Source organism: Phyllostomus hastatus, unplaced genomic scaffold (genome assembly GCF_019186645.2).
Source record: "Phyllostomus hastatus isolate PE091 unplaced genomic scaffold, TTU_PhHast_1.1 phas_scaffold_1674, whole genome shotgun sequence".
Taxonomy (NCBI): Eukaryota; Metazoa; Chordata; class Mammalia; order Chiroptera; family Phyllostomidae; genus Phyllostomus; species Phyllostomus hastatus.
In genome coordinates, this window is record NW_025334011.1 from 19,110,431 (window position 1) to 19,134,327 (window position 23,897).

General features: G+C 36.8%; 1 protein-coding gene across 1 annotated transcript in view; it reads right to left on the reverse strand.

Annotated features, from left to right (window-relative positions):
- Nucleotides 1-23,897, reverse strand: part of PLXDC2 (plexin domain containing 2) — a 408,905-nt gene that overhangs the window by 191,267 nt on the left and 193,741 nt on the right. The window contains exon 3 of the mRNA XM_045858118.1: nt 11,713-11,859. Within this exon, the coding sequence (XP_045714074.1) occupies nt 11,713-11,859 (147 nt within the window). The remainder of the gene's footprint in view (nt 1-11,712; nt 11,860-23,897) is intronic.

Sequence of the window (23,897 nt, forward strand, 5' to 3'; positions counted from 1 at the left end):
TTAGGAATTCTAACGGCTTCAGCACATTTTCCATAACAGAACCGAGAACTTCATTAACCCTGTATATTGAATGACACTCTGCATGAAACTGTTCATAAATTAGAAAACAACGTGTAAACATTTTGCAGCTACCTGATGCTCGCTCATGTGAAACAGTGAGTGAACTCTCACCATATCTTTTGGCCTCTTGTATTGCATGGTTCCCAGCAAACACCCGATGTACAGTAGCCTGCCTATACTCGAACATTTTGAGAATTATTCAAATTAGTTACACGACTACCATTCAGGAAGGGTACAAAGCAACAGCAAGTTCAAAGGTACACAGGAGGTACAACACGATTTCCTAAGGAAACCCTTGGAGGGTATAGGAGAGGGAGAGAATCAGGGAAAGCCACTTCCTGATTTTGTACCCTGCTGTAGAAGCAAGGCAGTGGATCCCTCAGGCTTCTCTAGCTAGAATGTACACAGAAAACATTTAGGGTTCTTGTTAAAATGCAGATTCTGAATTGGTAGGTGTTGGGATGAAGGGGCTGAAATTCTGTTTCCAATAAGCTCTCAGGGCTGCTGCTACTCCCCAGGGGCCCACTTTGAGTGGCAACCCTTGAGATCATATAAATGTCTTTGAAACTCCAAAACAATTGTTGTGAGGACTTTGACAAGCGTGAAATGGATGAAAATGATAAATAGACTTGATTCTGGATAGCATCATCTCACTTCACCTGGTAGTACTTACATGTCCTGAAATTTTCCATTTCAGGAATTGAAACATAGCAGTACTTGCTTGCCAAGGGCCTTTTAAGCAATGAATTGCTAAAGCTCTTTGCAGAAGCACTAGTACACCTGAGGACAATTGACATTCTTGTTAGTTCCCTGACCAGTGATCCTCAAACAGGGCAGGCAGGAGAAGTACTCCTATTAGCTTATCCTTTACAGTCTGAAAAGTCTCTGCCTCACCTTAGTCCACAGGTGGCAAACACAAGTCCCACGGGCTGAATCCGGCCCTGCACGTTGTTTTACCCGGCCTGGCACCTTGTTTCTACCCCGTGGCAGCCGAGCTCTCACTTAACTGTTAAGGAGTAGTCACATTTATACAGCCCTAAAATTACATTCTTCCCTTCGAAGGCAACCACGAGGCTGATGTGGCCCCTGGTGAAAAAGAGTTTGAAGTCTCTGCTAGTGGATTACAATCTGTCCTGCTTCTTTCCTGTCAGTGGAAAGTGACTGTTTTAAAGTTAAATATTTGCATGATGATTATTAATTAGTATCAGCGGAACAGACATCTACAACACTGGGCCAGTCACCAAATTAAGCACTGTACAAATGTCAAACCATTTAATTCTAAAGCCAACATTAAAATGTTGCTGCTGTTTCATTCCCGTTTTACAGATGAGGAAAATGATTAACAGAGTAAATAGCATGCTCAAAGTCACCCGGCTAGCAGTTGGTCAAGCAGGAGGGGAGGGAAGACTCAAATCAGGCAGCCTCTTTCTAAGTCAGCCTTGTTTAAACACTATTACCACACTCTCCCTCAACAGACGTGTTATGATTTGAAATTCAGTGCAAAGTACATCAGAAGAGTGGCAAATAATCCAAAATCTGATCACAGGTTGAAATTGAAACTAGACCAAGTTCAATTTTAAATCTTCATCCTCTTCTGTTAAATTCACATTTTCCTGACTTTGTATTTGGAAATATTTTCAAATTAAAGAAAAGTTACAAAAATAATAGAATGAGGCCCCTATATATTTTACGCAGATTCACCAATGCTTAACACATTTGGCCACATTTGCCAACCTCTGGATTTTTTAAAACCTAAGGAAATTGATGACTCTCAACACAGCTTCTTTTTTTAATTTTTGTATTTCAATGACAGTTGTCCCCATTTCCTCCCTATAACTCTCCCCTGCCCATTCCCCACCTCCCACATTCAATCCTCCCCTCTCTGTTGTGTTTGTGTAAGGGCCCTTTATACATACTTGTTCCTTGACTTGATCTTGTCCCTGCTTACTCCCCACACAGCTTCTAAAAGCTGCTCCCTTTGGACACCCTAGCACATCCACAGGTTAACCTGTCTGAGAGCACGACACACATGCCTAACCTTGGCCTATTTAACAAGAATGAATCTTATTTGGTATTTCTTCTCAGATAACTATTGCATGGTAAGAAATTCCTGGCATTTTACCTTGAGAGTAGCTACAGGAGTTTCACTTCTACTCCCACTGGCATTTTAACGGACTACCTCAGTGAAGAAAGGAAGACACCCACTTTCTGGGGCTGGACTCTGTTGCTGTAGAAGTTCTGATGGGAAGCTAACTATATATATATATATAAACAACGCATGTCATTTTGACTATTTCCCCAAGGCAATGATTTTCAACAGGTGTGCCGCAAGAATTTTTAAAACGTGATACTTGGCTATTTACACTGACCTCTTATTCCTTAGACTGTCAAATTAAAAAATGACAACTGCCAACACAATGATAACCATCCAGTGTTAATGAATCAAAATTATACCTTTTTTTGTCAGATCAGCAAAAAAATTTTTTTTTTGGTGTGCTGCAGAATGTTAGTAATTAGAGCAGTACCTGAATACTCATCATTAATTCATTCCAGAACTTGTGATGAGTGCTGAAACCAAGTGCTAAACCATGAAGCATTTTTCTCTTGCTGGACGGCATTGTGACTCACACAAGTTTTAGCGAGTGGGACGAGTCCTGAGCAAGAGCCACATGCTGAAACTTTTTTTCCTCACCAAAATGCCACGAGTTCAGGGTTTGATGAGTTCTGAAGCCAACGATTACCAAGGTATGACTCTAGTTTATGTGTGCCATGAGATGGAGAAGGTTGAAAATTGCTGCCCTAAGGCAATCATCTACAACTAAGAGACAGGCTATAATTTGGTGAGAAGAAACAGACAAAAATAAAAGATATTGAAATACCCATAAAATATTTTTAAAAGATACTGAAATACTAACTTGCAGAGGAAATCTTCATCCCAAAATGTCTTCTTTTTAATCTTGTATAATTTAAGATATTTCACAAGAATCAAACCTACTTGCTTTCAGTTGTGGTCTTAATGAATATTATTTTCTATATACAGTTTGCTACCTTTTCTTTTACAAAATATTTTTTTGCAAAAGAATCATGTGTAAACTTAATCACTGAATGACTTCAGAATGAGAATATTTTGCATTCATGTTATTTATAATTAACCTGAATTATAGGTTAATTATAAAGCTGTTGGTCTTGGCTGGGCAGCTCAGTTGGTTAGAGCATCTTCCTGATATGTCAAGGTTGTGGGTTTGATCCCTAGTTAGGGCACATACAAGAAGCAACCGATGAATGCATAAATAAGTAGAACAACAAATTGATGATTTCAAATCGATACATAAAAATATTAAAATTAACTGCTGTTACGTCTTCATGGGTTCATGAAGAGATCTTGGAAAACAGGATTGAAAATAGTTTGGAGAAGAGAATCTAGGATGAAAGACGGGAATAGATGGATTTATTTCATCAGGGACATGGCTGTGTCATCCTGTTTTGGAAGCTTTGTGACTATGAATGATTAATGTGAAACCTTTTAAGAGGGTTTCACAGAAACCTCAAGTATTCACCTCACTTACGACTTTAAAAAGCTGAGTAGATATTTATTCCATAGCCATCACCAGTAACATAGAATGTATAAAATTACATCCTAATTTACCTATGCTAATTTTATATAAAGAATGGTGTTCATCTTCCATTAAAGACACAATATGGAAGATTAAGAAGAAAGTGAACGGAAAAGGGATGCACTCAAGTCATCAATGCCATCATCAGAAGATGGAAGAGAGAATGGCTCTTTCCATGTATTTCCTGGCTCTGAGGCAGGTGGACCAGCTCATTTCTTCGGCACTCAGAGGAACAGAACTCAGTTCCTCTGATCTCACCTTAAGTGGTTGATTGGAACAAAGGTCCTCAAGTAATACTGTCTTTAGGACAGAAAGAATTATTCTCAAAATTAGTAGGTGACTTAACTACAATAGCAATGTAAAGTGAATTAATTAGATCCAAATCAAGCTAGATGGATTGACATCTGCAGACCCAACTCATCTCAGTCTGCTATTAAATAGAGGAAAATCCCATGAACAGAGGCAAATAAAGCTAGCTGGATGAATTTGTGGATGTCTTACTTGATATGGAGCAATTCCCAAGGCAAAAAGCTGCAAGTTTATTCACCCAACCAAAATAAAAATAAGTAAAAGCAACTTCTTAGACAGTGTGAACAGAACACAGACAGAAATGTGTGGTCTGCATAATAGCCTAATAGAGATAGCAAATTCAATTGCCTCCCAAGTTAATCATTTAGAAAAATATGCACTTATCAGCGGATTTTCTGATGCACAGAAAAAACCAAAATTATGCAACATGAGCAAACAATGGACTAAAATCACCACTGGCATCCAAATTTAGCTCTCCCAACATCAACATTATGCAAATATACTACAGATGGAAATACTAGTTGAAATGATGCTATTTTCCTGAAAAAAAAAAACTTCAGAAAACTTAATTTTTTAAATGAAGGTTTCTGTAGCCCTGACCCGCATGGTTCAGTTGGTTGGGTGTTGTCCCACAAACCAAAAGATCTCTGGTTTGATTTCCCATCAGGGCACATGCCTGGGTTTCAGGCTCTATGATCCATCCCCCAGCTGGGGCACTTGCAGAAGGCAGCCAATTGAAGTTTCTCTCTCTCATCAATGTTTTTCTCCCTTTCCCCCTCCCTCCTCTTCCCTCTCTGTAAAATAAAAATAAATAAATATTTTTTATTTGAAGGTTTCTGTATATATTCAAGTAGTCTGAGAATCCTCGCCAAGAACATTCCAATTTTTAAAATTCAAAACAATTGCCATATCAAAAAGTACAAGTTTTATTTCATTTTGCTGGGGTTTCTTATATAAAGAATCAATCTTTTTAACAACCAATAGAAAAATATGTTTTTAAGATAAGGATGTGTTTATGTCTTGCAAAGAGCACACTGACAATTAACTGGCAAAGAAAGTATATAGAGATATATGGATATAAAGATCTATCCATCTAGACTCTTAGAGAATACTTAGAATTTAATTTATTCATGTTTTTTTGTTGTAAAAATTTAGAACTTTCAAATAACAATGCCTTTGCAATCTTACTTTTATTTGATGTTTTTAATATTCTTTCATGTCTGTTTTATTTTTATTCTCAAATTAGAACTGAAGGGTAGTTAAGGCAGACAGGTTATGAAAGTGAGATGCAGAGAGGCCAGAATCTGAGAAAATAACTTTTGAAGCCATGGTTTTATAACTTCTATAATCCCAGATTCCTTCCACTGGAGAGTGGTATCATACTGTGAATCAAAATTTCATACACTGTAGTTTATGAAATTGACTGGCTAGTGAATCAAACTTTGTGCCCAGCAAAGAATAAAAGTCTACGATAAAAAAGCACAGAGGAAAATATAAAAATTTTGGAATTTGAAGGTCCACAAAAAGGGAAACAAACATGTGCACACTGCTTCCTAGGTTTGTATGTCAGAAACTTCTGTATCTGCAACCTGACAACTGTGCAGCTTTTCATGAAGGAAGAAAACCCCCAAAACAAATGAGTACCAGTATTTGAATATAAAGTGCCTGGCTCATTGCTTGCCATATGGTAGGGCGTTAACACAAGTTTTTCAACTTGCCTTTATGTAGGAAGATATGATCCTTCCATTTTTTGAACTTTTTTAAAAAAAAAATTCTCACCCAAGAATATGTTTATTGATTTTTATAGAGAGATGAAGGAGAGAAAGAAACATTGATGTCAGAAACAGTGATTAGTTGCCTCCCATATGCACCCCAACTAGGATCGAACCCTCAACCTAGGCATGTGCCCTGACTTGGGTTGCACCCACAGCCTTTGGGTATACGGGATGATGTTTCAATCAACTGAGCCACCTGGCCAGGGCATGATCCTTCCTTTAATTTGTCAAAGGTAAAAGTAGGTTTTAGCCTCTGCTTTTTGTGTGACAATGATTTAAGAAATGTTATTCAAACAAAAAGGACAATAGAGATTTAAACCAAAAAGGACAATGAGATGTTTGAAAGAATATGTAATCAAATTATAGTATACATATGTAATATAAATACTAATGAGTATGGCTTGCACTGTAAAAGGAAAGATAAATCAGTGTGTCTGGCATGTGGAACATGTAAACTAAATGATTGATAAATCACTTAATTGATTCAGAGTTAAATATCCCGCCCTGAAATTATAAGATATTATTGTTAATGAAGAAAAGGGAAAATATGTACTCTGTTTCCACCCTTCTCCTCTTTCTAAAATATTAATTTAAGATTCCAAAGTGCTCTTTGGATCACATTGATGAATGGTGGTGAAAGAGGAAAAAATTTTTTTAAAAATCATGCTTCCAAGTCAGACACTCCTTTGTCTTCCTCTGACCCATTCTGAGGAAGCCAGGGAAGGAGGAGGAAGCTGTGCCTTCAGAAAAATCAATCTTCTAGTTTTCCTACTTAAGGCCGGATTCATTAACCAACTGTCCCTGGGTCTGCCACTGGTTCTGCCCCTGCTAGATCTGTCTTTCTTCCTCTCTCTTTCTCTTCTGCCTGATTTGTTGACAGAATGCATGCCCTTGGGCATACAAATGATATCATTTGGTGATCATATTATAGAAAAAAATTTTTTCCCCTTAGGGCTCTGAATCAAGGGTTATGATAATTATGATATCAGCAAATCACACTTATAAAATAGATGCCTTCTTCCCCATTTGCCATTTTTCCTTGTGCTAAAACCTCTCAGTAGTAAAACAGAGACAGTACCTGTGGTTTTGACACAGAGAGATCTGATCAGATCACTGGGAGGAGTAGGAAGGGGTGGTAGGTGGAGGTTGCCGGAGGCAATGGTATACAGTCTAGGACAGGATTGGCAGAGAAGCTGAATGCCTTTAGAGCACATGGAATTATGTGCCAGAAGATTTAAAATAAAGAGATGGCAGAAACTGGCACTCGGGTTCATCTTCCTTGAGGATGCCTGGATGATTGTGCTGCAGCTGCCTGCATTTCCCAGAGAATGATATTTTGGATGGGTTTTAGATAGGAAGGAACTCCAGGTGCAGCCTAGAATCAGGATGGCCTGGTGGAGGGTGGCAGGGTTATTTTTTTGGCTGGGGGGTTCTAGAGGGCACAAGGTCTGAGGCAGAAGACTGCCATTCTTCCAAAATTGTGTCACTTTTGCATCTTATATTGTTTTAGTTTGTAAACTAACCATGTAGAAATAACATAATTAAAAATGAACCAGGGAATGACAGGAGAATTCAGATGTTAAAGAGTTTAGCCTTAATTGACAGATTTGAGTGATTAAAGCTGGAACTAAAGAGTTCAAGATTTGAGCCTTAATTGATAAGCTTAAATGACTAAGGCATACCGAAAGCTGTTATTCCAAAATTGTGTAGCTTTTGAATAAAGATTCCTTTCCTTTATCACCAAACCTTTGTCTCTGGAATTTACCCTAGAGGGTGGTGCAGGTGGCAGGACCCACTTGCTGTTTGGTAACAGTTTGGGGTCTGTGTTGTGTGTGTTCTGTGGAGGTTGGAAGGAGGGACTGTGTGGACATTATTCAGCCACGTGGTACCTTAACATTACAATTCTGTCCTCTCTAACAACCCTAATTCTATTCTGAGGAAGGCACAATAGAATATGAGCAGAAGAGATCCAGGCAGTATTGGAAAGGGAAGGAAGCCAACTACAGAAATGTTAAACCATGCATCACTCTCTCCAATTTGGAAATCTCATAGTAATTTTTAAGAATCACATTTTTGAAACAAAGAATATTTGTAGAAAAAAATTGTAATGTTCCATTAACTCAATTTATAAGTTTCAAGATATAAAACTTATTTAAACAGAATCCAAGTGGCAAATTTTTCCATTGGAGAAAAGAAAACCCTTGTACACTGTTGGTGAGATTATAAACTGATGTAGCTACTATGGAAAACAGTATGAAGGTTCCTCAACAAATTAAAAATAGAACTGATAAGGGAACTCAAGAATTCAAGATCTTAGCCTTAGTTATAACTGCTAGGCTTAATGATTAATGCTCGTGGAAACCTCTTATTCCAGGAACTGGAATGCATAACCTACGTGACTCCAGGAGGCGGAGACGAGCAGTTCAACCTTTGTGTCCCAAGCAATGGAGATGGTATCTGAGCCATTGTGTTCCACGGAAGGAATGCCTGAGATGCAGATAAAGAACTGTGGATCAGCAGCTAAAGAAATTCTAGGAAAGTTAGCAAGGACTGCAACCCTTATCTGATTAACCTTTTTTCCAAACCCCTTACCTACCCTCTTCTTCTTATGAAAAGGTTGGTTTGAGATGAGAGATTAAGATGGTTTTTATGGTACATAATCCACCATTTTCTCAGATTGCCGGCATCTGAATAAAAGCGTCGGTAAAGATTCAATCCTTGTCTCTACTTATTGGTTCTGGAAGTGATAGGCAGCAAGAATACTGACTTTTCTGGTTCCAGAACTATATGACCCAGAAATCTCACCTCTGGATATCTACCTGAAGGAATCCAAAACACTAATTTAAGAAGACACATGCATTCCTATGTTCACTGCAGCATTATTTAAATAGCCAAGATAGGGAAGCAACCTAAGTGTGCATTGATAGACAAATCGATAAAAAAGCTGTGGTACTATACACAATGGAATACTACTTGGACATAAAAAAGAATGAACTCTTATGTTTGCAACAACATGGATGAACCTAGGGGGTATTATGCTAAATGAAATAATTCAGATAAAGATACCTTAGGACTTTACATTTATGTGGAATTTAAAAAACAAAATAAACAAAAAAGGAAACTAATACTATTGAAGGGCAGCAGAGAGTATGGCACCACAAAATATGCCTTTTGGAATACTGATTGCTTTACAATCTGGTAATTTTCAAGAAAGAAAAGACTCAGGGAACAATTTTTGACCCCCTTACCTGCCTAAGGGAATTTAGATAGAAAACCTGCTCTGGGAAGAGGGCTATCATTTTAGATAATATGAACTAAGTGTGACAGGGAGGAACCTAGCAAGAATCTTTTGATCAAAGTCCTCACTATGTCCCCTTGTTAACTGTGGCCCAGCAAGCATTTACGTAACAAACGTTTGCTTTCCATCTCCCTGTGAATTGCCTTCTCCCACTTTGAAATCCAAACTACAAACTTCCATCGCCCTTTCTCCTTAGCTCAAGAGGGACTATAAGCCTTAGAACTGTCTGATCTGTCCTGGGCTCTCATTTTGAAACCCCTGTAGGTACACAATAATAGATCTGGTAATTTTCTCCTATTAATCTGCCTCATGTTAATTTCACTATTGTCCAGCCAGAAGAACTTAGAAGCGTAGCAGGGAATTTGTTTTTACTCCCCTATATTATTAAGTTCACTGTTGTAAATGGAAGTGTGTGTGTGTTCTGCTGGTGGTGATAGGGAAAATGGACAAGTTTTTAACTCTAAGAAATGTATGAAAATGGCTTAAATTCTCATGAAAAAAAAAAAGAAGCCAGTCTACGATAACAGAGCAGCTAACATAAAGCTTCTACCAATCATTTAAAAGAGCAGTGTGCAGAGCACCAGGTGAGTTCCAAGCACCAGCTTCAGTTTTCTATTGTATTAAGGCCACTCTCTGGTGTTGAAAGTGACAGTCACTGTCACACTAACAGTAAGAAAAAATGAATTACAGTATCCTGATTTTTCTCAAAACTACCAGAGACCTGAGGTCACAAGGCAACCAAGCAAACCCTAATCCAAAGAGAAAAAAATCTTCAAGGGACATGCCAACTATCTCACCTTTCGGAGAACACAGGAGAAAGAGATAATGGTGATGCAAGTGTGTAAGAAGAAATCAGCTAACATTTTAACTAATGACCTTTCTCTGCCTAGAGACATTGTCCATAGTGGCCAACACCAGAACTTGGCCACTTTTCGGATTCTCTGATTAGATACACCAACATTCAAACTGTTACAAAGTATATTTTATACTAGCACTGTAATATAGTTGGAGGATTTTCAAATGCAATAACTTTGGGATAGATGTTGTCCTAATATAATCTTTCTCATTTTCACTTCTTTTGAAGATCTGTTCTAAACCTAGCAGTGAATCATTTCTGAATCTATCATCTCGCCTGGGGTTGTTTGGGAATGGAAAGGAAGGATGATGAAATTCAGCAAGGAGGGGTGGCTACTTTCTTTCCTTCTCTGCTTCAGAAAACATGTGCTCTACACTGAAAATTGAATAAATCATCATGGTGGATTATAATTGCATTTTAACTTAGAAGTTGACCTTATGAAATTGGAAAATCGACATATATATCATGGTTGTGGCCAAAAATTTTGATATTTTATACTTATGAGATCTGTGTCTCTGAATCACTTAAGCCATCAAGTCTTCATATCAACAATGTTATAACACTTGAAAGGTTAAAGTTCTGTTTTTACTTTAAGGCACACTAAACTGAACAACATTTCATCGACGGTAAGATTACTGCTATTGTCCATGATAGAAAAACTAAATAATTTCTAAAATGTTAAATTAGGCATGTATCCAGAAGTGATTATAAAAAACTGTTGAGAAGAACCCTAACTGGTGTGGCTCAGCACGTGGGGCATCATTCTGCAAACCAAAAGGTCACCGGTTCAGTCAGGGCATATGCGTATGTTGTAGGCCAGGTTCCTGTCTGGGGGCGTGAACAAGGCAACTGATCAATATTTCTCTCCTTTCTCCCTCCCTTCCCCTCTCTCTAAAAATAAATAAATTAATTAAAATTTTTAAAAAACTGCTCAGAATCTAGTGTGGTAAATTTTACACACACACACTTTGAGTGTAGGCTTGACTGCCTAGGTCAGTCTCCTAGTTTCATCACTCACTAGCTAGGATCACTTAGGTAGGATGCTTATCTTTCCAGGATTCATTTCTCTTATACTCAATACCTGGGTGGCAAAATATTGCAATCATAGGGTTGTTGTGAAGACCGAAAAGCTAACCTGTGCAAACATTCATCCTAACAGGGGAAACAGGAAATCAATGGTCATGAAAGGTGAGGCCTGCACTAATTGCCCTGTCATATCCACCATACAGATCTGGAAACTGCCTCCGAATAGTTACATTATTTGTTTAAGAAATCATGGCTGGTAACCAATGAACTCAGACTTAAAATATGTTTGCAGACTTCTAGGTTTTTCTTTTTTTCCCTTCACATCAAACTTCTTCACTTGGATCCATAACTTGGTCTACATGTGTTATCTGAATCATAAATGTTTCTGGTTAAATCTTTCTCAGACTCAGAGTAAGAAACCCATGTAAAATGGAAGATACTAGATTAATGTAATTTTTTTAAAAATGTTCTGTAAGCTCATGGATTACAAAAAACTGAAAATCATTCAAAATCTATCTTAACTGTGAAAATACAATTCATCCTCTCACTATGGAAATTAATTGTTAATTTAATTAATTAATAGTTGAATTAATAGTGGCTTCTTAAAATAGTTTTTTTCATTTTCTATAATATATGAAATTATTAATCTAATTTGCAATTGCAGAAATAAATATACTTGAAAAGTGATCATAAGCACAAAGTGTTGATATGCCAAGTAAAGCAAAATTTTTTTCACAGCAGATAAAAATAAATTCAAAATGTTAAAGCACTTACTGCAGCTTGCCGATGAGTATTGGAGAGGATTCCGTGAATCTTCACTTTGTCCTTTTCCATTTGGTCTATGTTCACCCACAAATCGCGGCTGGCAGAATCAGATGGGCCATATATCCGGGATATATAGTAATTGTGATCTGTGTCCTCCTATAATAATAGAGAATAATTCAAGTCAAGAAAGGAGCAGAGATGGAACTTGAGGGCATTATGCTAAGTGAAATGAGTCAGAGAATGACAAGTACTGAATGTTTTGATATGTGGAATCTAAAAAAGGCTAAACTGGAAACAGAGAGTAGAATGGTGGCTATCAGGTTCCAGGGTTTTGGGGAAATGGGGAAATGTTGGTCAAAGTTGACGTCTTTAAAGAAATCTTGAAGGCAAGAAGGGGCTGGAAAGAAGTATTCCAAGTCATGAAAGGCAAGGACCTACATCCAAGATTACTCTATCCAGCAAAGCTATAATGGGGGGGGGAGGGGAAAGGGTTTTCAAAGGACATGTATAAAGGAACTGAGGACAAAGCCAAAGGGAGGTAGGATCAAGGGTGGGAGGTGGGGATGGCTGGGGTAGGGGGAAAATGGAAACAACTATACTTGAACAACTATCAAAAAATACTTTAATAAATAGAATGGAAGGGCAGATAAAGTGCTTCCCAGCTAAGGTAAAGTTAAAGGAGTTCATCATCACCAAGCCCTTATTATGAAATGATAAAAGGACTTTTCTAAGGAAAACATGATAAAAAATATGAATAGTAAAATGACAACACATTCACAACTATCAACAACTGAGCCTAACAAAAAACCAAACAAACAAACTAAGCAAACAGCTAGAATAGGAACAGAATCACAGAAATGGAGATCACATGAAGGGTTATCATTGGGGAGGGGAATGGGGAGAATGGGGGAAAAGGGTACAGGGAACGAGAAGCATAAATGGCAGGTATGAAATAGACAGGGGGCGGTTAAGAATAGTATGGCAAAGGCAGAAGCCAAAGAACTCATATGTAGGACATGAACTAAGGTGCGGGGGGAATGCTGATGGGAGGAGGTGCAGCAGGGAGGGGAATCGAGCGGAGAGAAAATAATGGGACAACTGTAATAGCATAATCAATAAAATGTATTTTTTAAAAAAAGACTACAAACTTCAAGTTATAAAATGAAGAAGTTCTGAGGATCTCCTCTGCAGCATGGTGACTATAGTTAGCACTATATTAACAGTATATTATACACTTAAAAGTTGCTAAAAGAGTAGATTTTAAATGTTTTCCCCACAACAAAGAACTGGTAATTAGGTAATATGATGTCAGTGTTAGCTGATGCTATGGTGGTAATCATTTTGCAATATATTAGTATACCAAGTCAATATGTTGGATACCTCAAACTTACACGATGTTACATGTCAATGATATCTCAATAAAGCTGAAAAAAGAAGCATTTAAATCACTATATATCTAACTTATGTAATTTATAGAGTTCCCTTAAAAAGAAATAAAAAAGTCAGTCTTCAAAGGAAAAGAAAGGAACAGAGACAGTGTCCCTAAAATTCTTAAAATATAAACAAAAAATGATACTATAAAATTAGAAACATTTAAGGGACATAAAGGAAAGAATAAACAAATGGGACCTCATCAAAATAAAAAGCTTCTGCACAGCTAAAGAAGACAGAATTAAAATAAAAAGAGAACCAACTGTATGGGAAAACATATTTGCCAATGATACCTCAGACAAGGGTTTAATCTCCAAAATATATAAAGAAATTACACAACTCTACTCTAAGAAGACAAGCAACCCCAATTAAAAAATGGGCAAAGGACTTGAACAGACACTTCTTCAAAGAGGATATACAGAAGATCCAGAAACACATGAAAAGATGCTCAGTATAGCTAGCTATTAGGGAGATGCAAATTAAAACCACAACGAGATACCACTTTACACCAATCAGAATGGCCATCATAAACAAAGCAACAAACAACAAGTGTTGGAGAGGTTGTGGAGAAGAGGACCCTAGTGCACTCTTGGTGGGACTGCAGACTGGTACAACCACTATGGAAAACAGTATGGAATTTTCTCAAAAAACTAAAAATGGAACTGCCTTTTGATCCAGCAATTCCACTGCTAGGATTATATCCTAAGAACCCTGAAACACCAATCCAAAAGAACCTATGTGCCCCAATGTTCATAGCAGCACAATTTACAATAGCCAAGTGTTGGAAGCAACTTAGATGCCCATCAGTAAATGAATGGATAAAAAAACTATGGTACCCTGGCTGGCGTAGCTCAGTGGATTGAGCGCAGGCTGCGAACCAAAGTGTCACAGGTTCTATTCCCAGTCAGGGCACATGCCTGGGTTGCAGACCATGACCCCCAGCAACTTCACATTGATGTTTCTCTCTCTTTCTCTCTCTCCCTCCCTTCCCTCTCTAAAAATAAATAATAAATAAAATCTTAAAAAAAAACCTATGGTACATTTACACAATGGAATTCTATGCAGCAGAAAGAAAGAAGGAGCTCCTACCCTTTGCAACAGCATGGATGCAGCGGGAAAGCATTATGCTAAGTGAAATAAGCCAGACAGTGAAAGACAAATACCATATGATCTCACCTTTAACAGGAACCTAAACAACAAAACAAAGAAATAAGCAAAATATAACCAAAGACACTGAAATAGAGAACAGTCTGACAGTATTCAAACGGGAGAGGAGAGGGAATTTCAGGGGAAAAGGGAAAGGGTTTACAGGAAGAAGTATAAAGGGCACATGGATAAAAACTAGGGGTGTGTGGGAATGGGAGGGAGGAGGGGAGGGCTGGGTGGGTGGGTTGGGATGGGGGTAAAAGAAAATTGTACTGCAACAACAATTAAAATAAAAAATATTTTAAAAAATTAGAAACATTAGTATTCTTCAAAGTAGACAAAAGAGTTAAATAACCTCTAAGGCATGTGAGTTAGATTTAAAAATATGTAAAATTAATAAGCCTCTTTAGAAGAAATTGCTAAATAAATAAAAGTTAGAGGGAAAGGTACACTCTTTGTGTCATAGTCTTTCTGCTATAGTAATATTAGGGATAGCTCTAATTGCTGACCAAAGAAAATGTCACTTTTGGAACTTTTTAATAAAAACATGAACTGTGACAGGCTGATGGTGACCGGAGGGGAGAGAAGAGGGAATTTAAGGGGACAGTGGGAAGGGTTCACAGGAACAAACTTAAAGGACACATGGTCATAGACTAAGGGGAGGGTGGTAATGGGAGGGAAGGGGGGCGGGTGGGAGGGGGGGAACTGGATTGGGAGTAAAAAGGAGAAAACTGTATATGAACAATGATTAATAAAAAAAAAAACATGAACTGTGATTACTATTGAGTGACAACAAATTCAAACTTCTCTTCTTTAGCACTAGGGTTATATTAGGGCCCGCTTTCAGTTAATGGTCCTAGAAATGGAAATAATACATTTTTCTCTGTAACTTGGTTTACTAAATTCTACTCTTATTTCTCATTATTGATATCAGCATGGTGCCTGTCACAGAATCTTTATTTTTTCTCATGTGTTTCTCACTCACTGAAGAGATTTAAATGTTTTTAAAGGTTATTTTGCTAAGGTACACCCAGAAAAATCATGATTCTTGACTAATTCAAATTGCAATTAATTTTTTTACCATGAAATGTAATTATACATATCAATTTGAGAAGTCCACTAGGTAAAATATATTTAAAACATTCAGATATATGTAAGAATAACAGTTACTGAATAGAGTGTCTATGATTTGAATAATATTTGGTATATTAATTTTGTCTATTGCACTTATTAGTTGTGCTAATTAAAGTACAATTATTCTTGAAATCCTATGAAAGCAAAAACCCCAGGTACCTATTCAAGAGTCATCAGTCTAGATATATACACATATATATAGAAAGATGACTACATAAAGGAAAATAATATTCTAAATAAATTTTGCTGCATGACTAAAAATAATGACACTAAATGTAAATATTGAGAACAATAATTATATGTTAGTAGTAAGATTAAGCAATAATAAAGTTCATAAGTAAACTCCAGTTAAACTCTGGGTATCACATACAAATTATGCGTATACCCATGATGAAATATTAGGAAATTCTGTAGAAAAAGGAGAAAAAAAGAGATACAAAGACAAAAGCAGGAATAAAATTCTAGGTAGTCCAAGAGAGATTTTACATCTTAGGACTGCCAGCACTCCCTTCCAAAAGATTAGGGAGAATCGCTGAGCTCAGTAATTCAGGAAAGCAATGAAATAGCTGCCTTAAAAATGTGACATTTTAGCACTATGAAATTATTCAGACCGCATGTTGTCCTTTATAGGAGTAATGGTACATCAAGAGTTGTTAAAAGCCACTTCAGGCACAAAGGTTTTCCTTTACTTCTCAAAAGCAAACTATTTCTGATACCACAGAAAATGAAACAAAACACTACTGTGATACACCTAGTTGCCAATTCCTTTAGGATAGCAACAGTCACTGAAAGTAGATTGCACAGCAGGCAGCTATAAACTCTATAAAGCCATGCTTCTCAAACATGCTGGGAAATGCACAACTGTAAACAGACAGGGGACATCCTCCAAAAATACAGAGAAAAAACCCTCATAACTGTAGCTGAACCATTCTGCAACATGCAGTTTATACAATTCCTAACCCAAACACTGTCTTCTTTTATATCGTGGCGGGTGAGTTTGCTTTTATTATGGATAACTTTTATGAATACTGACACTGCCTTATGCAGTAATAGGATTTGCATTCCAAATTAATTTCATTGTGCTTTAAAAATATCAAGAATATATTATATGAATACCACTGTGCTAGTCATTTAAAATATATGGATACATAAAATATAATCAAAGTTCTTAGGTAAATTTATTTAGCATTATATCAATTGGTTATCTCATAAAGATAGTTTCACAATAAGTAAAGGAATATTATAATTTCAATAGTTTCTGCCAGGTGTTAATATATACAAATATATAAATTATTTCACAAAGACTGTATAGTGCATTTAAAGGTAAAACTATTTTAAAGTATTACCTGTGTGTATTAAACCACTCAGAATCAAATATTTAAAAATAGTTCACTGTGATATAAAAATCACCTTAATATAAGAAACCAAAGCACATGATAAAAATTTTTAAAAAGAGAGAAAGAATGAACTGGCAGTACTCAGAAAAAAAACACAGAGATGAACTTACTAGTAACAAGAGCAGAATAAACATAAAATTACTAGCCAGGACACAGACAACAATCTTATAAAATATACATGAGATGAAATGGAAAATAAGAATAAAATAAATGTCAAAGATAGACAATTAAACAAATTCTGAAAAAGGATACACAAACACATATGTATTTGGCATAGAAACATTCTTTCAAAATGTTAGAAGAATTTTTCTGAGATAGAGAAAGACTTGAACTTACACAACATGTCCCCAAAAAATTTACAATAGGATTTTGAGTACTAAGAAATTTGATGGTGAGATTTTTCACCAATATTTTTTTCTATCCTTCCCTGGGGACATTTGTGCATTGCTTTTTTACAGAGAGAAAAATAAAGACAGAGAAACATCAACTCGAGAAAGATGCACCAATTGGCTGCATCTGTAAGCGCCCAGATAGGGGAACATGTGCATTCAGACAGGGGACAGAACCCGCAACCTAAGTATGTGCCCTGACCGGGGATCAAACCTGCAACCCTTTGGGATAACGCTACAACCAAATGAGCCACACCAGCCAGGGCAGATTTTCTTTAAAGAAGTCTTACAAGCTATGTATAAGGAGGAAAAAACCTCGGAGAGTCTTGTACTTCCTCATAATATCCAGTGGAAACAATGTCCACACAATTTGAGAGAAGAAAGTTGTGACTCAAGAATTATCTACCCAACCAAGTTAGAACTTACATAAAAGGGCAACAAATATATTTCTAACACATACAAATGCAGAGGGAATGTACCACAAATGAAACTTTCTTAACAATGTAATGACTTGTCACACAACCAATTCAATTATGAGGTGAATCACACATGGCCCCAGGAAGAGGATAGCTTTAGATGCACTGACTCCACAGAAATTATGTTCAGAGAAACAGGAAATTTTAGTTATTATGGTTATAAGTCACACTGCAAATATCAACCATGAAAATAGATAAAAAAATAGTCTAAGTTGATTATCATATTTCATAGCAGGTAATCAATAGATAAATCTGAACTATAGAAATCTAGTGTTAAAAAGTAAGAAACCCAAATTTTCAATTTTAAGAGAACCATCTGAGGCAAAAGCCTGAAACCAGTGACCTGCAGATGGCATGCATGCATGCCACCAAGGCCAGCAGGTAAATTCACTATTTTCCTCAAATACAGTACTCATAGTGTAACCCAACTTTATAAAAGTACATCCATCTAAATATAAATGTACTATACCTTTAATTTCTATCTCTCTAGCCTCTATGATTTTATAGATAGATGATAGATAGACAGATAGATAGATAGGTGATAGATAGATAGATGGATGTGTGCCAAAGATATCTGGCTTACGCTGATTGGTTATTTCTTGATAATGGGATTTGGGAGATTTTTTTTATCCTTAATCTGTGTTTTCTTAAAAAATGATATATATTATGTATAACCCCTTTCTTTTTTTGTTCACATAAAGTATTAAACATATGTTAAGATGCTTAAAAGCATTAATTGTTGATTCTTGAAATCAAAGACACAAGGCCACAATGTCTATAGAATTTCTATACTAAGAATTTCTATAGAATTTCTATACTAAGTTACTCAGTTCTAAGTTCTATACTCTATATACTAAGTTCTGTACTATAGTTACTTTTCAGTTACTATAGAATTTCTATACTAAGTACTCTGAAAAGTGCTTAAAGAAGAGTCCTGGTCATACTATATAAATCAGATAATCATACTCAGTGTAGAGCTTTAAGGTTAATAACTTGAAATTGCTCCATAAAGTAGCTTATATAAATTTTCATTAAATCTTTTCTTTAAAATACCAGCTCTGATGAGCTACTTGATGTACAGCACAATCTTTCCCAATAAATTTTGATTGAGATTAAAGTTTGAATCTTTATAAAATACTTTTATGATGTATGCATTTTATTGACACACCAATAAATTGCCTCTCTTTTTCTTTGACTCTATTATGCAGAAATCATTTGTTTCATGTGTATAAGATACAACTCAGCCCTGGCTGGTGTGGCTCAGCAGACAGCCTGCAAACCAAAGGTTTCTGGTTGGATTCCCAATCAGGGCACATGCCTGGGTTGTGGGCCATGTCCCCAGTGGGGGATGTGTGTGAAGCAACCACACATTGATGTTTCTCTCCCTCTCTTTTTCCCTCCTTAACCTCTCTCTAAAAATAACTAAATAAAAATCTTTAAAGAAAGTTTAAAAGATACAACTCATTTTTAGTGAGAAACATTTGATAGAACATATGGGACGTAATAGTGAAGAATTATTCAATAGCATTGGTAGATCTTGGCAATGTCTACCAGTCTAGTTCTGCGAGAGACTTTGAACCAGTGACTCATGTTTTGTTTTGTTTTGTTGTTATCCTAGTACAAACAACTGGCTTATTTTTAGGACACATTTTCAAAGATCTCAAAAAGAAGGAATAGGCTGAAGACAGCTACATTCCGACAAAGCTGTGGGTAGAGGATGAGAGGTGGGGAAGGGCTGGGGAAGGGAACAGTGCTGTGGCTTCATGTCCCTAATTCTCACAGGACTCAACTCTGGTAAATCTGTCACTTCAGTGAAGTCAATTACTCATTCAGTTCATTTCAGTGGATTAAAAGTGTGAACTTCTCTGGGCACATAATTCTTCCTCTGCCAAAGATAAAATCGTAATGAAAAAGGTGTGAGTCCAGGACCTGCAGGAGCAGCCCAGCAGAATGGGCTGGGCTGGAAGCACTGAGGGTATCATGAGACATGGAGAAGACGAGATGGAAAGAAGTGTGAGCCCTCAACCCACCCTTCCTAATTACATATGAAGATGGTGACTAAGAGAGAATGTGATGAGGGCAGATACTTAGGTTATATGAGTGTCTCTATTAATAAAAAGCAAAGAATAATATTTAGCTTTCTTCACTGGGTTTCCAGTGGAGTAAATTAGACCAATGTATTTAAACACAATTGAAAAGCCTATGAAAAGAATGTAAAGGATTATTAAACGAACCTACACAATTTCAGCACCATGGGAATAACATAGTACCTTCAAATAGCCTTCAGTATAAATCAGCAAGTACTATAGCAACACCCTCTTAGACACTAAGAACCATTATTGGAGTATAATTCAATTTATCAGAAAATGTAAAAGCCTCTGTCTTGTTGATTATACCAGATTATTGCACCAGTTCTCATTATGCTCACCTGTTACACACACCATTTCTCTAAGGATTTTTATCTACATGATCGATTTGCACATTGGCCTATCCCCCTACAGCTTGTCTATGACTCTTAATATTCATGATTTATTGTATTAATTATTCACAAGAGTTTAATTAAGTGACCTTGAGGAATGTAAGAGTACGTGTGTGTGTCTGTGTGTGTGAGAGACAGAGGGACACAGGCAGACAGACAGAGAGTTTATTGTGAGGTCTGCTGTGCAACACATAAAATTTGGGGTTCCAGCAATATTTCTACTACAAAATAGTTTCCATTTTTCTAGTAACAGTCTCTCTCGCAGGAGATCATCTTAAGTGCTAGGCAGGAGGGTAAACTGTATGGCCAGAGGCACACCATCATTACTTGTGATCTAAAATAACAACAAAATCAAGGCTCTAGAGTTCAATTAAGCAATTGCCTAGATCTCCAGGCATTTTGAGATGTGCTGCTAAGTGTTTATGTTGATTCGCTTACTCAATGAAGCAGAACCCATTTTCCCATTGGATACAGGATGCTTTTATAGGCCCCTGGTAGAAACCTTTAACCTTTGCAAGAATGAGCCTAGAGACTATTTCCAGGCTTAGAGTGGTGAGAAAGAAGAGGCCAGAGAGAAATTCTGAAGCAGTTTTGAGTGAATTACTAACACTTCAATTTATCTTTTATAAATACAAGCATACATCCCCAAATGGTGGCCACTAAAGAGGCGCATTGCCGACTCACAAGGGATCTTCGAAGACTCCAAAAACGTAGTAAAACAATGTGCAATTGAAAAATTTAAACTATTTATAAGATTCTATTAAAACACACAAATTTGCCATTGAAATAACATAGATCAAAGAAGATTTGGGTTCAAGTACAGTTTGTGCCTCATTGTAAGTTCTGGACTCCACTTTGTATAAGAGGATTGAATTAGGTTCTCTCTTAAATTGCCTTCTGATGTACCAAAGCCATAAGACAATTAGGAAGCAACTGGTAAGCATGGAACAAAAGATTCTGCTTTAAGTGCTACTCACCAAAAGAAATAAAAGTGTGCAGTTTGAAGAGCCAGTATAGGTAGCTAGTTATAGTACCTGCACACTATTGTGCAATTTCAATAGGTACTTAATCATTCTTGATAAATTATAGATTGGCTGCAGGATTAGTGGCAAAATTCATAGACTTGCTGCAGGGGGTGCAAGAACCCCTAAGACCACTGTGTGTCATCTGTGCACACTGAAAAATTCATGGGTCTTGCATTCATGTGCACTAGTTTTCAAATACACTGAATGTATATCGTGATGAGTAAATAGTAAATGTGTGATCATTTTACAGTGTTGTTGAATTTCTCTGTAATTCTTGGAATGGTGTATTTTTCTAATCAACCAGGAAGAAACAACAATTGGGTGGAAAACCTCAAATATTCTGATAATTAAAAAAGACCATCATAATTTAAAAGGATGGACATTTTTGTTCCATATTTAGCAACCATATGGAGCCAAACTTGGGTATTATATACATACAGACTTCACCAGCTCAGGCTGCCATAACAAAATAACATAAACTGGGTGGTTTAAACAACAAAAATTTATTTCTCACTGTTCTGGAGACTGGGAAGTCCAAAATCAAGGTCCTGGCTGACTTGGTTTTGGGTGAGAGCACTCTTCCTGGCTTGTACATGGCCACCTTCTTACTGGGTCTTCACATAGTAGAGAAAGAAAGTTCTCTGGTGTCTCCCCCTCCTCTTGTGAGGACACCAATCCCATTGGATTAGGATCCCACCCTTAGGACCTCAATTAACTGTATTTACTTCCTAAAGGCCCTATGTCCAAGTATAGTTCACAGGGCTTCAACACATGGATTTTGGGAAAACACAATTTATTCCATGGCACATATAGTTTCTTTATTAAGTTTGGATTTGTACAAAAGTTCTAGATTTATTAGCTTTGAAAACTCACGTCATTTTTTAATATTAATCAAAATTGCCATTCAGCCTTTTTTATATAGGAGGACTTTTGGAAAATCCACACAGTTCTCTGTCTTGGCCTATTTCTTAGGGGGAAAAAAAGAAATGACTACTATTTATAATTTCAAAAGACTACGGAAACATTTACTCAGAAGCAACTTTTATAAATTATAACTCAGATGAAAGTTTTTACATATCAACATTTGTGAAAAAATTGGACGGTTTCCTCCAACCAACTGTGAACCTTTTGGCCAATTTTCTCATTTCTAAGGTAACTGTTACTATCCCCAAATTATCCAGTCTGGTATTCCAAATGACAGGTTATTATACTTTTAATTAGTCAGATTTTTTCATATATACTTTCATTCCTTTATGTCAAAGAATAAAGCTTTTCTTCTGTTACTTTTTCTTTTCTTATAACTTCTCATGTCCTCAAAATTTTAGTCTTGGAGTCGGTCAGTGATTAATAAGCTGTGAACAAAATTTTGTCCGAGGAGGTGTGACATGACTTACACTTAGAATCTAATACTAATTTACATTTTAAGTCTATTTTATTGATTATGCTATTACTGTTGTCCCCAACTTTTTTCTCCCCTTTCTCCCCCTCCTCCCTGCAACCACACCCCACCTTCATCATCCCCCCTTAGTTCACGTCCATGGGTCATACATCTAAGTTCTTTAGCTTTTCCATTTACCATACTATTCTTAACCTCTCCCTGTCTATCTTAGGTCTACCATTTACGCTTCTTATTCCCTGTACGTTTTCCCCCATTCTCCCCTTTCCCCTACCTGCTGATAACCCTCCATGTGATCTCCATTTCTGTGATTCTGTTTCTGTTCTAGTCGCTTGCTTAGTTTTTGTTTCTAGTTGTGAGTTTGTTGTCATTTTACTGTTCCTATTTTTGATCACCTTCTTTTTCTTAAATAAGTCCCTTTAACATTTCATATAATAAGGGCTTGGTGATGATGAACTCCTTTAACTTGACCTTATCTGGGAAGCACTTTACCTGCTCTTCCATTCTAAATGATAGCTTTGTTGGATAGAGTCATCTTGGATATAGGTCCCTGCCTCATGACTTTGAATACTTCCTTCCAGCCCCTTCTTGCCTGTAAGTTTTCTTTTTAAAAATCAGCTGATAGCCTTATGGGAACTCTTTTATAGGTAACTGTCTCCTCTTCTCTTGCTACTTTTAAGATTCTCTCCAACAAAATTTTGTCAAAGGAGTTGTGATACCACTTATACTTAGAATCAGAATCTAACACTAATTTACATTTCTAGGTAACACTTTGCAAATAAAGTTAACTTTCTAAGCCTCTATTTTTAAGACTATGAAATGAAAAGTAGTAATAAAAATAGTCATGTAACAATGCTGGAGTTAAATTCTTGAGATAAACATGAGAACATATGAGGTCTGTCTGGGAAAGGTCAGGCCATTGTTAACATAACGAGAATGATTTGTGCAACACTGACGTAACCTGGCAGTAAAGGAGTGTGGACTGGTATGCACATGTGTGAACAATGACAACTTCACTGTACTAGTCAGTGGGGCTGGTAGATGCTATTGAGTGAGCACGTATACTGTGTGCCCACTGCATTGAAAATGACTGAGCGAGCAGAGCAACAAATGTACATCAAATTTTGCATTAAGCTTGAACATTCCTCATCAGAAACCATTTGGACGATTCAGAAGGCCACAGCTATGGGCAACAGGTGATTGGCACCTTTATCATGACACTGCACCTGCTCAGGCATCATGTCTTGTGCAGTATTTTTGGTAAAACATCAAACCACCCAGGTGATTCAGTCCCCATACAGCCCAGATTTGGTACCCTGTG